Source organism: Astatotilapia calliptera, chromosome 14 (assembly GCF_964374335.1).
Source record: "Astatotilapia calliptera chromosome 14, fAstCal68.1, whole genome shotgun sequence".
In the NCBI taxonomy this organism is placed as follows: domain Eukaryota; kingdom Metazoa; phylum Chordata; class Actinopteri; order Cichliformes; family Cichlidae; genus Astatotilapia; species Astatotilapia calliptera.
In genome coordinates, this window is record NC_137435.1 from 29,196,174 (window position 1) to 29,209,711 (window position 13,538).

General features: G+C 41.9%; 1 protein-coding gene across 2 annotated transcripts; it reads left to right on the forward strand.

Annotated features, from left to right (window-relative positions):
- Nucleotides 1-2,195: 2,195 nt before the first annotated feature.
- Nucleotides 2,196-11,388, forward strand: LOC145420081 (uncharacterized). Of its 2 annotated transcripts, none has more exons than XM_080288839.1 (3): nucleotides 2,196-2,293; nucleotides 8,406-8,546; nucleotides 8,689-11,388. In XM_080288839.1, exon 3 carries the CDS (start codon nucleotides 8,734-8,736, stop codon nucleotides 9,460-9,462), a length of 729 nt encoding a protein of 242 aa, XP_080144965.1. In that variant the 5' UTR covers nucleotides 2,196-2,293; nucleotides 8,406-8,546; nucleotides 8,689-8,733; the 3' UTR covers nucleotides 9,463-11,388. The 2 variants fall into 2 exon arrangements, with proteins under 2 accessions (XP_080144965.1, XP_080144964.1); XM_080288838.1 differs by lacking the exon at nucleotides 2,196-2,293 and adding an exon at nucleotides 2,312-5,066.
- The last annotated feature ends 2,150 nt before the right edge of the window (nucleotides 11,389-13,538 follow it).

Below are 13,538 nucleotides of genomic sequence, written 5' to 3' on the forward strand. Positions count from 1 at the left end.
AACTTCACAAACGCGGCGTATTATTTCTTATCTACTGACACATCCTCTATTTTAGTCCCAGACTAATTTATTTAAACTGCCAGCTTCTCGAAACGAGTCTCCTGGAGACTGCCAGTTCCATTTGAAAGAAGCGAGTTCCACTATGGCTACCAGTCTCTGTAGACGAGCCTTTACACCTCAGGACAGTGTCAGATAATGAAACGATATTATCGCGATGTGTTTTGAGTGTTAATATTCACCTGGCTCCACGTTTTAAGTGCCGGTCAGAGATTCCCCCTCGTTCCCAGGACCGTGGACCACTTTGCTAAGGAACGCTGGCCAACCCCGAATTCACGTAGTTGGTCTTTACTCCTTTGTAGAAAGGAGGCTGTCGACAGACTTCAGCGCGGGCTCTCCACGATATCAGGGAACGACGAGGTCACTCTGTTGGAGCAAAATTAGCCCTAATTATTGGTAATTAACGTCCAATAATGTCCAATAATGTCCACTAATGTCCACTCCGGCTCGAAGGACCATTTTAATGTCAATGGTTTATTTAAATTAAACAAGACATTCTACAGGTTGAATAAAAACACTCAGACTGTTGTTCAAGGTTCAACAATGAAGACGTGCACGGGTGGAAGCTCGAAGGAGATCCACACCCGAGGCCTTGCAGTCAGATTTATTTATACAAAGGGACAGTTGCATTTCCTGTTTTCCAAGCATATTTATCAGCATGTGTGTGTGTTCTGTGTGTGTGTGTGTGTGTGTACGTGACAGGATGTAATGGCATGTGATACACAAATATATGAGCATTGTAATACATTCGAAAGCTTCATAACGGAGGTATCTTTTAATAATAGACATCTGCAGTTTAAACTTTAAGAGTTACTTCTAATGTCCCTGTGAAATATATGAACATTCTGAAGCATGCTAAGTAATAAAACCTTAATGCATAAGTGAATAAATCATAGTACAACTTAAATTCTTCTAACAGGAAAGCTTCAACAAGCTCCAGCGTGAGCCTGTCTGTGTGTGTCTGATGCTTGGCCTCTGACAGCAGCCAAGTCATCTCTCTCAGAGAGACTAGCCAAGTGAATACGGACAGCCAGTGATGTGTAAACTGTGTCCTGCCACAGGCGACTTTAAAGTCTGCCTTATCAGTGGGTTATACATATATGCTGAGGTCAAAGGAAAACTAAATATACACACACCAGCACTTTGGTGAATTAACTCGAGTCTTTGCTTTCATCTGTGCTAAGTACAGTAGGAGGTTTGGTAGTACATATGAAGATAAGTTCAAACATGCACAGAAACATCAGAAGACACATGAAAGTATAGATATTTCTATTTTAGAAAAAAAAAATCCATCGTATCTTGTTTTTTTCTTTACGTTTCTTTGAAGCTGTTTAATATAATCTAAGTTGTAGCTCGTTTGTGCAAGTGTCTCTCTTTTTTTCCTTTGATGCTTTTGATGATATGTTTTCCCTGTTCTACCAGACCCAGTGAAAAATGCAGGGAGCTTTCCTGTAGTTTAATATTCTTCAGGCTGCAATAGGTTTCTGCTCAACCACTCTGCTCAGAATATGTCTTATTCAGTTTTGAGAGTGTGGTAAACCATGTTTTATCTTTGCAATCATAAATTCTTTTTACATTTTGTTTTGCTTTGAATACTACAGATATTATTTGTCATATTATCGGTAGTGTTTGTAGTTGAATAGTGTTATATTATTATTATGTGTTAGGATTTGATCAATCCATGACGTGCACAAATGCATTCACAATGGTCTTTAAAAGCAAATACATTTTTTCTCTCTAACAGCTGCTGTATTTACTTTCCTCTTCAGTCCTTCCTGTACTTGGTCAACCTCCTCTCCTCTTCCCAGTCGGTGTGGCAACTGCTGGGCCGACAGTCTTTGGCCAACAAAAGCGAATACACCCTGAGGGAGATGCCAACCTCCATACCTGTAAGTGTTTTTCTTCTTCTTCTTTTCCACACACTGCAGTTTTTTTTTTGTCATCCATCTGAGGGCATGTTTGCACTTTTTATTTGGCCTCCAAACACCACCCACCCATTTGTTTTACTTCAAACGCATTCAAATAAACCCTCTCACACTGAGACTGATATACGTTCTCCACCTTACCCATTGTAAATTTCCACACAGTTTTCGTTTTGCACCCTATCCGGTGCATTCTTGTTCAAAGCCTCTCATTTTACTCCACAGGATTTGATTGACAGACTGATTGCCGTGAATTCGGATGGGAAGATTCATTCTCTCTTCCACTACGAAGAGAGTCACACATTCGGCCTAAGGTGGGATTCATTATTTTTTTCATATTACTTAACATCAGTGGGGAAGTAGACGATATCAGATTATCACCTGGTGACTGCACACACACTTCAGCCTCTGGCAATAGGAGACTGGCATGGTGACGTAATCGGCCTTAAAATGCGGCCTTTAAGGCTGCAGACCCTGAATTGGGATACAGCCTCTGAATCGCTGCATCTTGTAGCTGTGTCGTCTTAAATTGGTCATGTGATTTTGACGCACCGGCGCGTCCGGCAACCCCAGAGGTTTAACTTAATATTTAAGTGTCTCTTGGTTTTAGACTAGTTGTTTAGTCTAATTTGATGTTTTAAACCAGAAAAGGAAGAAGAGGGCTTAGAATTACAGGTAAGAACTGCTCAGTGGTATGTGATAAACTGTAAATGTAAAGCTTACAGGTCAGTCCTCATGTTTTTAAATTAGATTTTGAGTCTGTACATGGCACATTATGCTTTTGCATGTTGTGAAATGTGCTGCAAAACAAACTGAGGTAAACTAACTGGTTTACTGTGATGGATTTAAAGTGTGTGTGACTGGTGCGCAGTGGCTGTGGTGCTCACGGTCAGAGTTCAGTCACAAAGAGGGTAACAGAGATGAATTTAAAGTTAAGGTGATGGTGCTTAGATTCATTCACAGACTGAAACCTTCACACCAACTTTATCCTGTGTCTCTTAGTTTTAGACTAGTTGTTTAGTCTATTTTGATGTTTTAAACCATATCACAGGGTTTTTACTTCACCATTTACGGGGTTTTAACAAGCAAACAAAAGACAGATCGTGATGTTTGAAAATGTTTTGGAAATATTCTTTAAAGATTAGATGTAAAATACGCAGAGGATAAATTCAATTGGTTTATTAGTTTATTACATAAGTTGAAAAAAAGTTAAACAAGTAAATAAAGAAACAACATAAAAGAAAAGTAAACAAAACAAATCGGTAAATAAAGGAAAATGGTAATAAGAAGGGAAAAAAAAAGAAAAGAGAAAACCCCAACAATCCCCTCTGAGCAAGCACTAGGCGACAGTGGGGAAGAAAAACTGCCTTTAAACGGGCAGAAACTTCCGGCAGAACCAGGCTCACGAGGGGCAGTCAACTGCCGGGACTGGTTGGGGTGAAAAAAGATGAAGGAGAGAGGGAAGAAGTGTTAGGAGAGAAGGGGAGAGGAGAGGTGAAAATTAAGATGGAACAGAGGTGGAGGGAGACGAGGTGACGTCAGCAGTAGAAAAAATAGAAAAAGTAGAAAGAGCAGGAGTGTCCCTCCTCCAGAAGAAGCGGAAACGTTTTTTCTTCTTTTCCATGAGCTTTTCCACGACCACTTTTTTCTCTAGGATGAGGGTTCTCAACTGATCGGTTGTTTCTTCAACTTCCTTCTCAAGTTTCTGGCATCTTTGCTCCATTTCTTTTAATAGATTGCACTTGTCTGTATTTTGCTGTTGTTTTTCCTTGTGCATCTTTTCTAACTGCTCATTTCTTCTTGTGATTTCTTGAAGCTTACGCTGCAGGTCTTCATTTATTTTCTCTTGTTGCTGCTTTTGTGCAAGCATTTCAGCGTTTTCGCGCTTCAAGTTGTCTGAGTCCTGGAGAATACGTTTTTTTTCTTCTTCCTGTTGCTCTTTCTCTTGAAGAAGCTCTTTTTTTTTGCACTCTGTTTCATCCAGCCTGACTTTCAGCACTTCGTATTTTTTCTTTATGCCTTTGAGTTGGTCCTGCATTTGTGTGACCCCTTCCTTTTTCTGTCCGAGGATTTGTGCAGTTTGTTCCATAGCTTCATCAAGCGTTCCTTGGAGCGCCTGATTCTTTTGCTCCATGTTTTGGAGATCCCTTTGCATCTCCCCAATAGTAGCATTCGCGCGTTGAAGCTGGGCAGACGTTTCTTTTAATTCAGCACTCTTTGTCTTGTTTTCCTTCATCAGGAACAAAATCTTCTGTCGTGCTTCACCAAACTTTCCTTCCCAGGCCTCACTAATAATTTTTGTGTAAGGCTGGCGTTGCTGTTGTTTTTCCAGCTCTTGATTTCGTGCTTCCAATTGTCTGCACTTCTCCTCCAGTTGAAGCTTCTCTTCTTCAATTTGTTTAATTTTTGCATGTAGGTCGGAGTTTTCCTGTAATGTCCTTTGGACTGATGAGGCACCAATGGATCGTGTCATATCAGGCTTCCCTCTTGAAGTGAGTGGCCGGCCAGACCTCGAAGGAGAGGCAGCAAGATTGTTTATTCTTTGTTGGCATTTTCGTGGATACATTTTTAATCCTGTGCACAGTGACTCTGAAGAGGTTTACAAATACTTTCAAATATATCTCTGGTCGAACGTTTGAAGGCTGCGAACAAACTGACTAAAACTTGCTGCTCCTGACCCCTATTTATAGAAAAGGCTCAAAGGCATGTGCTTGTGACATCATCACATGTCCTTGTGACATCATCACATGTCCTTGTGACATCATCACTCTTCATGAATCAGATTGTCACATGACATTTTAGAATGCGCCCCCTGCCGCCATCACAGTAGGCCAGACAAAGGATACAGCTTCAGCTATGGTGGTACGTGTGTAGTCGGTTGCAATGTTAGATCTCACGATCGTGAAGGCAAGAAACTGGATTAATCTTTTAATCGTTTTCCATCCTGGCGGCAACGTGAGGGATCCCATGTATCCGATATCACCAAACAAAGACGCCAGGCATGGATTGCAGCGGTGAGACGAGCGGATATCGAGTTCCGTGCAATCCCCAGCTTTTTGTTGGTTTGCTCGCGGCATTTTCTCTCCGGTGAGTTCTAAAGTAATTTATATCACTATCCGATTGTTGAGTCTGACGTCACTAGCCGTGTCTGGGCCTAAACTCTGCTGCAGGTCCATATATCAAATGATCACTGTGGCATTATTGAGAGTTAAAACACTGTCTTAAGTCTTTCATCTTTAATAAAATTATCAGCGTTCTGCTCTACCAGGTGTAACAACTGAGTTAAACATCCAGGCATCCATGACAATGGAATTTATGACATATGAGTTAGAAGTTAGCAGCAAGTTAGCTCGCTAGCTTCTATCTAAATACAATATAGCATGTCCTGACTGTGGGGTTTTGGAAACAAATTAAAACGTACAGCTTTCTTATCACTTCCAACATAAATGAAGACAGAAAACTAAACAGCAGTGACAGTGGCTGCAAATTTTACCAGGGTTTTAGTCAAATGCCCCCCTGTGATTTTACCTGCACCCTGCGATTTGATTTTTAGTTATTTTAACAGCAAACTGAAGAAAAGCCTTGACTCCGTTGCTCCACTCACCACCAAAAAGATTAACGTAAAACATGCATCACCCTGGAGAAACGAAGAAGTCAAAAAACTCAAAAGAAATTGCAGGGCAGCAGAAAGGAGATGGAGGAAAAATAAAAATAATATCAACCATCAAATATTTTCCGAGCAATTTAAAATGTACAATAATACATTAAGGAAGTCAAGAAATTCATACTTCGCCAAAATAATCAGTATTAACAAAAATAATCCCAAGGTCCTCTTTTCCACCATAGATCATTTATTTAACCCTGATTTTAACAGCTCCCAAAGAACCCCCACAGACTCGCTCTGTGAGCAGTTTGCAGACCACTTCAGGGGAAAGATCAGCGCCATCAGATCTGATATTTTATCTAATCGCGATATGATTGTAAACACATCTGAGGGCTCTGTACCTGAGGAGACACTGGACAGCTTTGTCCTGGTTAATGCTGAGAACTTTCAGAAGGTTTTCTCCACAGTGAGACCCACCACATGTCTTTTAGATCCAATCCCCTCTTCACTCTTTAAAACACTTTATGGATTTTAAAACGGCGGTGGTGAGGCCCCTTCTGAAGAAGAGCAATTTGGATTGTAATGATTTTAATAACTACAGACCTGTATCCAACTTACCATTTTTAAGTAAAGTCTTAGAAAAACTTGTTTTTACTCAGATTACTGATTTTCTCAATGATAGACAGATCCTGGAGATATTCCAGTCTGGATTTAGGGTGAACCACAGCACAGAGACGGCTCTCCTAAAGGTTTTAAATGATCTTAGATGTAACTGGGACGCCCAAAAGCTCTCAGTCCTGGTGCTGCTGGATCTAAGCGCAGCCTTTGATACAGTAGACCACGCTATTCTTTTAAACAGACTAAAACACATGGTGGGCCTCTCTGGTGCTGTACACAACTGGTTCACTTCCTATCTCTCTGACAGATCTTTTATGGTGAGTATGGATACATGCTCCTCTAAGATCCATAAAATGACATGTGGTGTGCCTCAAGGGTCGGTTCTAGGCCCTGTACTTTTTAATTTGTATATGTTGCCTCTCGGCAGTGTCATCAGGAGGCATGGAGTGAACTTCCACAGTTACGCTGATGACACGCAGCTGTACATCTCCGTGTCTCCTGATGACACCAGACCAATGGATGCCCTTTTTAACTGTATCTTGGATATAAGATCTTGGATGGCAGAAAACTTTTTACAGCTTAACCAGGACAAAACTGAAGTTTTAATTGTCGGTCCTGAAGCTCAGAGAGAGAAACTCTTGTCTAAATTAGAGGCATTTTCACTATGTCCTTCGCTACAAGTGAAAAACCTGGGTGTTATTTTTGACTCTGAGCTTGGTTTTATCCCACATGTTAAACATGTAACCAAAATTGGATTTTATCATCTAAAAAATATAGCCAGAGTCCGCCCTATTCTCTCTCGGGCCAACACGGAGATGCTGATGCATGCTTTTATTGCCAGTCGCATTGATTACTGTAATGCCCTGCTCTCTGGTCTTCCTAAGAAGAATATTTCAACTTTACAACTCTTGCAAAACTCGGCAGCTCGTGTGCTGACGAAGACCAGAGGGCGGGCCCACATTACACCGGTTTTAGAATCGCTGCATTGGCTCCCCGTGTGTTTCAGGATCGATTTTAAAGTTCTTTTATTGGTTTTTAAATGTCTTAATGGTCTTGGGCCTTCTTATCTCTCAGATCTGCTTTTACCATACGAACCCTCGCGGACCCTGAGGTCCTCTGGTACTGGCCTTTTGATTGTCCCTAAAGTCAGGACACATACTCACGGAGAGGCAGCTTTTCAGTGGTATGGTCCTCGTCTGTGGAACAGCCTGCCGGAGGAGCTCAGGGCCGCAGAGAACGTACATGTTTTTAAGAACAGGCTCAAGACCCACCTTTTTAATTTAGCTTTTACTTAGCGTTTATTTATTTTTTATGCTTATTTATTCTATCCTGTTATTCTATTATTAATTTAGGATTTACCTAATATTTTTTGATTTTATTCTTATTCATTTTTTAATCTTCTTACTCTATTTATATTTATATTTACATTGTATCCTGTTCTTATTTATTTTATCATTTTACCCTGTATATATCGTATTGCGTCATATCTCCAGTGTTTCCTCGGAGGGCGCTCTCTGCACCGGGGCTGTTATTGACCGTGGCTGCTGGTCTCTGGGGTCCTCTCAGCCTGGTTGGGGGGCTCCTTGGCCTCCCTCCGGCTGTGTGCCCAGCCCGGAGGCTGCGGTCTGTGACCGGCTCCCGGTGCAGACGGCTCTCTGTTATAATGTTTCCTCACTTGGCTCATGCGAGCCCAGCCCAATTTTTACTCTTTAAGTGTGCGCGTGTGTGTATGTGTGTGTGTGGGTGGGGGTGGGGGGATATATGTGTATTGAGAGTGTGGGGAGTGAGTTGGAGGGTGGGGTGGGCTGCTTTTAACTATGTAAAGCACTTTGTGCTACATTTTTTCTGTATGAAAAGTGCTTTATAAATAAAGCTTGATTGATTGATTTGTAGGGTTACTGAAGTTGGGCTAGCTGGTATATAATGATGTGCTACGTGACCGCTAGTAACACAGCTATGTTAGCACAATATAAACACGCTAACTTTTTTTCCACTCGATAAAAGTTAACGTGAGTGTTCTCGGTGGTCAGGAACAAATGTAATCGCATGGCAGGATGCTGTAAAAGGACCAAACCAAAAGGCTTTTAGTGGGTTTTTTTTTCAATGCGCTGCGGTCATAGATAATGAGATAAAACATGCTAATGTGTGATGCTGCAGAACCACGTCATGTCGACTGAGTAGCTTTTGATTTGGCATTATTGCAGGCAAACCAGCATATGAAATGGATGTAACAAATCCAGACTGGGCACCAACACTGCACATGGGGCACGACGACAAACCTGTGTCAGACTCGGACCGGCACGCAAGGCGTATGCAACGGAAGCGAAAAAGAGCACCCATTGCAGGTAAACACCCCCCTCTGAAAACATACTAAATTGCTCTTATGGTACACTAATCCGCACATAACTTAAAGATGAATCACACACCTGTCATTGGAATATTGGTGTACATTAACCTTAAGTCTATGCACTATTTTTTATCTTACAGGCTTGATGATCGATGAAGGTCTGACAGAAGAACAACAACCATGTCATGGAGGCAGTGGACAGCAGTTGTGTTGGACAAGTGGAGGTTGACGTACCAGCTGCAAATGTGGACAGTGGTGATGGGAGTGACAGCGTCACGGAAGCTGAAGGGCAGACGAAGGACTGTGTGTGCAGTCAACAGGGCAGAGCAGAAATAAACCGGCTGTTGGAGGAGAACAGACTGCTTCGAGCACAGTTGCAAAAGACAGAGCTGAATGAAACTTTCTTAAAGGACGATACCGAAAAAGTAAGATATTACACTGGACTATATTGTTATGCAGTCTTAATGTCCCTCTTCAACACTGTCAAAGATTTCCTGCCAATACCGAAGAAACTGACAGGTTTCCAAATGCTCTTACTCACACTAATGCGTCTGAGACTTGATCTTCCAGTCCAGCATCTTTGTCATCTATTCCATGTGTCGCACAAAACACTGTCTTCTGTCTTCACCGATACCATTGATGTTTTGTATGCCCACTTAGGAGCACTGGTGCACTGGCCTGAGAGGCACTGTCTGCAGGCGACAATGCCTCCACAGTTTACTGAAACTTTTGGAAAACGAGTAGCAATCATTGTTGACTGTTTTGAGATTCGAACAGAAAGACCATCTAATTTAAAGGCACGCGCACAAACATACTCTCATTACAAGGGTACACAGACCATAAAATACCTCATCGGGATTACACCCCATGGAGCTATTTCTTTCATTTCCAGGGGATGGGGGGGTCGTGCATAGAGCAGGGCGATATGGCCAAAAATATTTATCACGATATATATTTGAAAATTTGCGATAACGATATAACCGACGATATAATTGATGCGAGACAAAATACAACTCCACAACATTACTAGCGCAAAAAGACAACCTTCCATTTATTTTCACCTAAACAAGAAGCTGGTTTTTATGTACATTAAAGCTTTATAAAAATGTAACAGTGCAAATGCAAATTCCTTGCTGAAAGTTTAACCAAAAGGCATTTCCAGTAGAAATGGGCTGACATATCCTGAGCATAACCATGTATAATATCCACTGAAGTTAAAAAGAGGTGCTTTGCAACATTAAACTGCAGTGTGCAGTACGCATTTTTCGGACCATAAGGTGCACGGGATTATAAGGCACATTAAGCGAAACAAAGCAGTCAGATAAATCAAACTTTATTAAACTCATTCTTCTTGCTTCCTCCACTTCTGTACCATTGATTCATTAATGTTGAATTCTCTGGCAGCTGCTCTATTCCCATGTTGTTGCAGTATATTAATGACTAACCTGGTATTGTGGATAGATTATCTCAGTTGTTCTCCTGACTGAAGTTTGGTCCGTTTACAGCATCCTGCCATGCGATTGCATTTGTCTCTAACCATGAAGAACCTTCACGTTAACTTTTATAAGTGGAAAAGTGTTAGTGTTCGTCCTCCAGCTTCACTGTTTATGTTATGCTAACATAGCTGTGTCGCTAGCGATCACGTAGCACATCATTATATACCAGCTAGCCCAACTTCAGTAACCCTACAAACGTCACTGCTGTTTAGTTTCCTGTCTTCATTTATGTTGGAAGTGATAGCAGAGCTGTACGTTTGATTTTTTTCAGAAATCTCTCAGTCAGAACATGCTAAATCATGCTTAGGTAACTAGCGAAACTAGCGAGCTAACTTCCGCTAGCTTCCTGCTAACTTCTAACTCCATTAAATGTAATAACTTTTTGTTTTCATGGAAGTTAAACTTTATAGTTACACCTGGTAAAGCAGCAATGCTGATCGTTTTACTAAAGATGAAAGAATTTAGACAGTTTTTAACTCTCAGTGATGCTGCAGTGTTGTTTGACCTGAAGCATACGGAGTTTAGGACCCAGATTACTCCCAGATTTAAGAGCATCTTAGTCCGACAAATACGACAATAACGACGACCGCTTGCATGTTCTGCAAAAAAATGTGCTTTGTCGTGTATCTGACAGACAAACACCAAACCAGTTCCACATCACGGAAGTTGCACCATTTTTACAAACCAATTCTGGTTCATCTGTTTCACTCAACAATCGGCCATGTGCGTATGAAAACAAAGGCACTGCGCATGCGCGTTTTACTCCCATTCTATCGCGATATTTCATTTTCCTATCGTTGCCTAACATTATACCGGTATTACCGTGAATGGTATAATATGGCCCAGCCCTAGTCGTGCATCAGATAAACACATCATAGAGAGATGTGGCATTCTTCAAAAGCTGTTACCAGGGGACGTAGTATTGGCTGACAGAGGCTTTGACATCAGAGATGCTGTAGGAATGATGTGTGCGGAGGTCAAGATTCCAGCTTTCACAAAAGGCTACTGTCAACTTGATGCAAGGGACGTTGAACAAACGAGAGCAATTGCCCACCTGAGAATTCATGTTGAGCGAGTAATAGGTAGTTTGCGCAACAAGTTCAAAATGTTACACACAGTCTGATTACTCTTATCATGTGAGGCTGAAGACACAACACTTCTTGATAAGATCGTTAAGGTTTGCTGTGTTTTTGTTAATATGTGCCCCAGTGTTGTTGTCAAACCAGGGCCAAATGACACTTGCTCCTGTTGAGTATTCTTAAAGCTGTTCTTTTGGATGTACTGTACATTGTAAATAGTTGTACTTTGTGTGAAGTTGTTTTAATAAAACAAAAAAGAATAGTATATTTGTTTGTTTTTCTTTATTATAGATCTATTCACATGTACACAGCAATCACATAAAAATGAAATGCAAACTATTTACATCGCACCACACAGCTGTCATCAATCTTTAACCACAACATGAAACATTACAGGCTATTTAGAGCAGCACGTTGTTTCGAGAAGTATTTCCCAACAAGTTCAGGAAGGCACATTTTACGAAAGAAGTCTTGTGCTTTCTTTAAGCGCGGTTTCCAGAAATCCACAGCAGGGAAGACGCGAGTCACAGCAAGGTCTCTCTGTGTCCACACAACGAGGCCACAGTGGCTGGCGCCCGTAACAAAGACTCAGCGTCTCTGTTGTGTAAACACGCCAGTGATTGGGGTAATGTGGGTGACTGTGTAGTGTAGTTGGTGTAATAGTTTTCGACTCCACACAGTCACTGCTTTGCTGTGCTTCTGCAGCGTATCCAGTAATGGTGACAAATCCTCCAGCGTTGCAATAGGAAGCTGCTCTTAAGCGCAGAAAGAATTGTTTCCAGGGATTTCTATTTGTATCCAGCTTGGCGTGCAGGATCCTTTGTGTAATCTATGCTTACATATGTATTTTACACACAGACAATGTGAAAAATACAACACATTGCTATGGATTGATGCTGAAAGTGCTAATTGCACTAAAAAATTTAGCTGAAAAAAATAACACCAACTAAATAGATAAGCATGTCTGTTAACAAAAACCCCCAAACGCTTTACCCAACTGGGGTTTTTCAACTACCTCACTGACAGAATGAGCCCAGGTATTGCCAGTGCCACTGATGGAAATGAGCCACAGCAGCTCTTCAGCACCTACAAATGAGACCTGCCCACACCAACAAGCAAGAAGGGAGACCAGGTGGCGAGCATCGCCACACTTTCCAATCCAATAAACTACCATTGCAGTTAGTAGTAAGTGGTTGATTAGTGCAGCAACAACAAAAACACACTGAATGTCATTTTAAAATACACAAAATGTTTTATTTTACATTCTATCGAAGTTCCTGCTGGAAAGTGCTGTACTGTACAAGATGCTTCCCTCACCGCAAACTCAGGTTTACTGCTGGATAAATTTTATTTCCACATTAGTCAACTCAACAACCAAGACAGAGCACAATAGAGACAATAAGGGGGTGGCTGTAGCTCAGGCGGTAGAGCAGGTCATCTGCTGATCGGAAGATTGGTGGTTCGATTCCTGGCTTCCCCCAGTCTGCATGCCAAATATCCTTGGGCAAGATATTAACCCCAAATTGCTCTCCGATGCATCCATCGGAGTATGAATGTGTGTGAATGTTACTTAGAAAGCACCTAGAACAATGTGCTTGTGCGAATGGGTGTGAATGGGTGAATGCACAAGTTGTGCATTCACTCTTGAGCCACGATCGGGCGATCGTGGCTCAAGAGTTGGGAGTTCGCCTTGTAATCGGAAGGTTGCTGGTTTGAGCCCCGGCTTGGACAGTCTCGGTCGTTGTGTCCTTGGGCAAGACACTTCACCCGTTGCCTACTGGTGGTGGTCAGAGGGCCCGGTGGCGCCAGTGTCCGGCAGCCTCGCCTCTGTCAGTGCGCCCCAGGGTGGCTGTGGCTACATTGTAGCTTGCCATCACCAGTGTGTGAATGTGTGTGTGAATGGGTGGATGACAGGTTGTGTAAAGCGCTTTGGGGTCCTTAGGGACTAGAAAAGCGCTATACAAATACAGGCCATTTACCATTTACCATTTGTGTAAAGCGCTTTGAGTGCTCAGAAGAGTAGAAAAGCGCTATATAAGAACCAGTCCATTTACCAATATGTGCACTGGTCTAATGATGTTTATGGCTCCCAAAGTATCGAGTATTGAGGTCTATTGCACTGTTGACTATTTACAAAAGTATTGCACAAAAGGTATTGCACAGTGAGGTGAAGAGGCACTACAGCTTAGTTGTTCCCCCCTCCTTTGTCCTCCTGTTTCCCCTCCCTCTCCCCTCCAGAGAGGAGTTAAACAGTCTGATGGCGTGTGGGACAAAGGAGTTTTTAAGTCTGTTAGTTCTTGTCTTGGGGAGAAGCAACCTGTCACTGAACAGACTCTTCTGGTTGTTAATGGCCGTGTGCAGAGGATGCCTGGCATTGTCCATAATGTCCATCAGTTTCTTTAGTGTCCTTTTCTC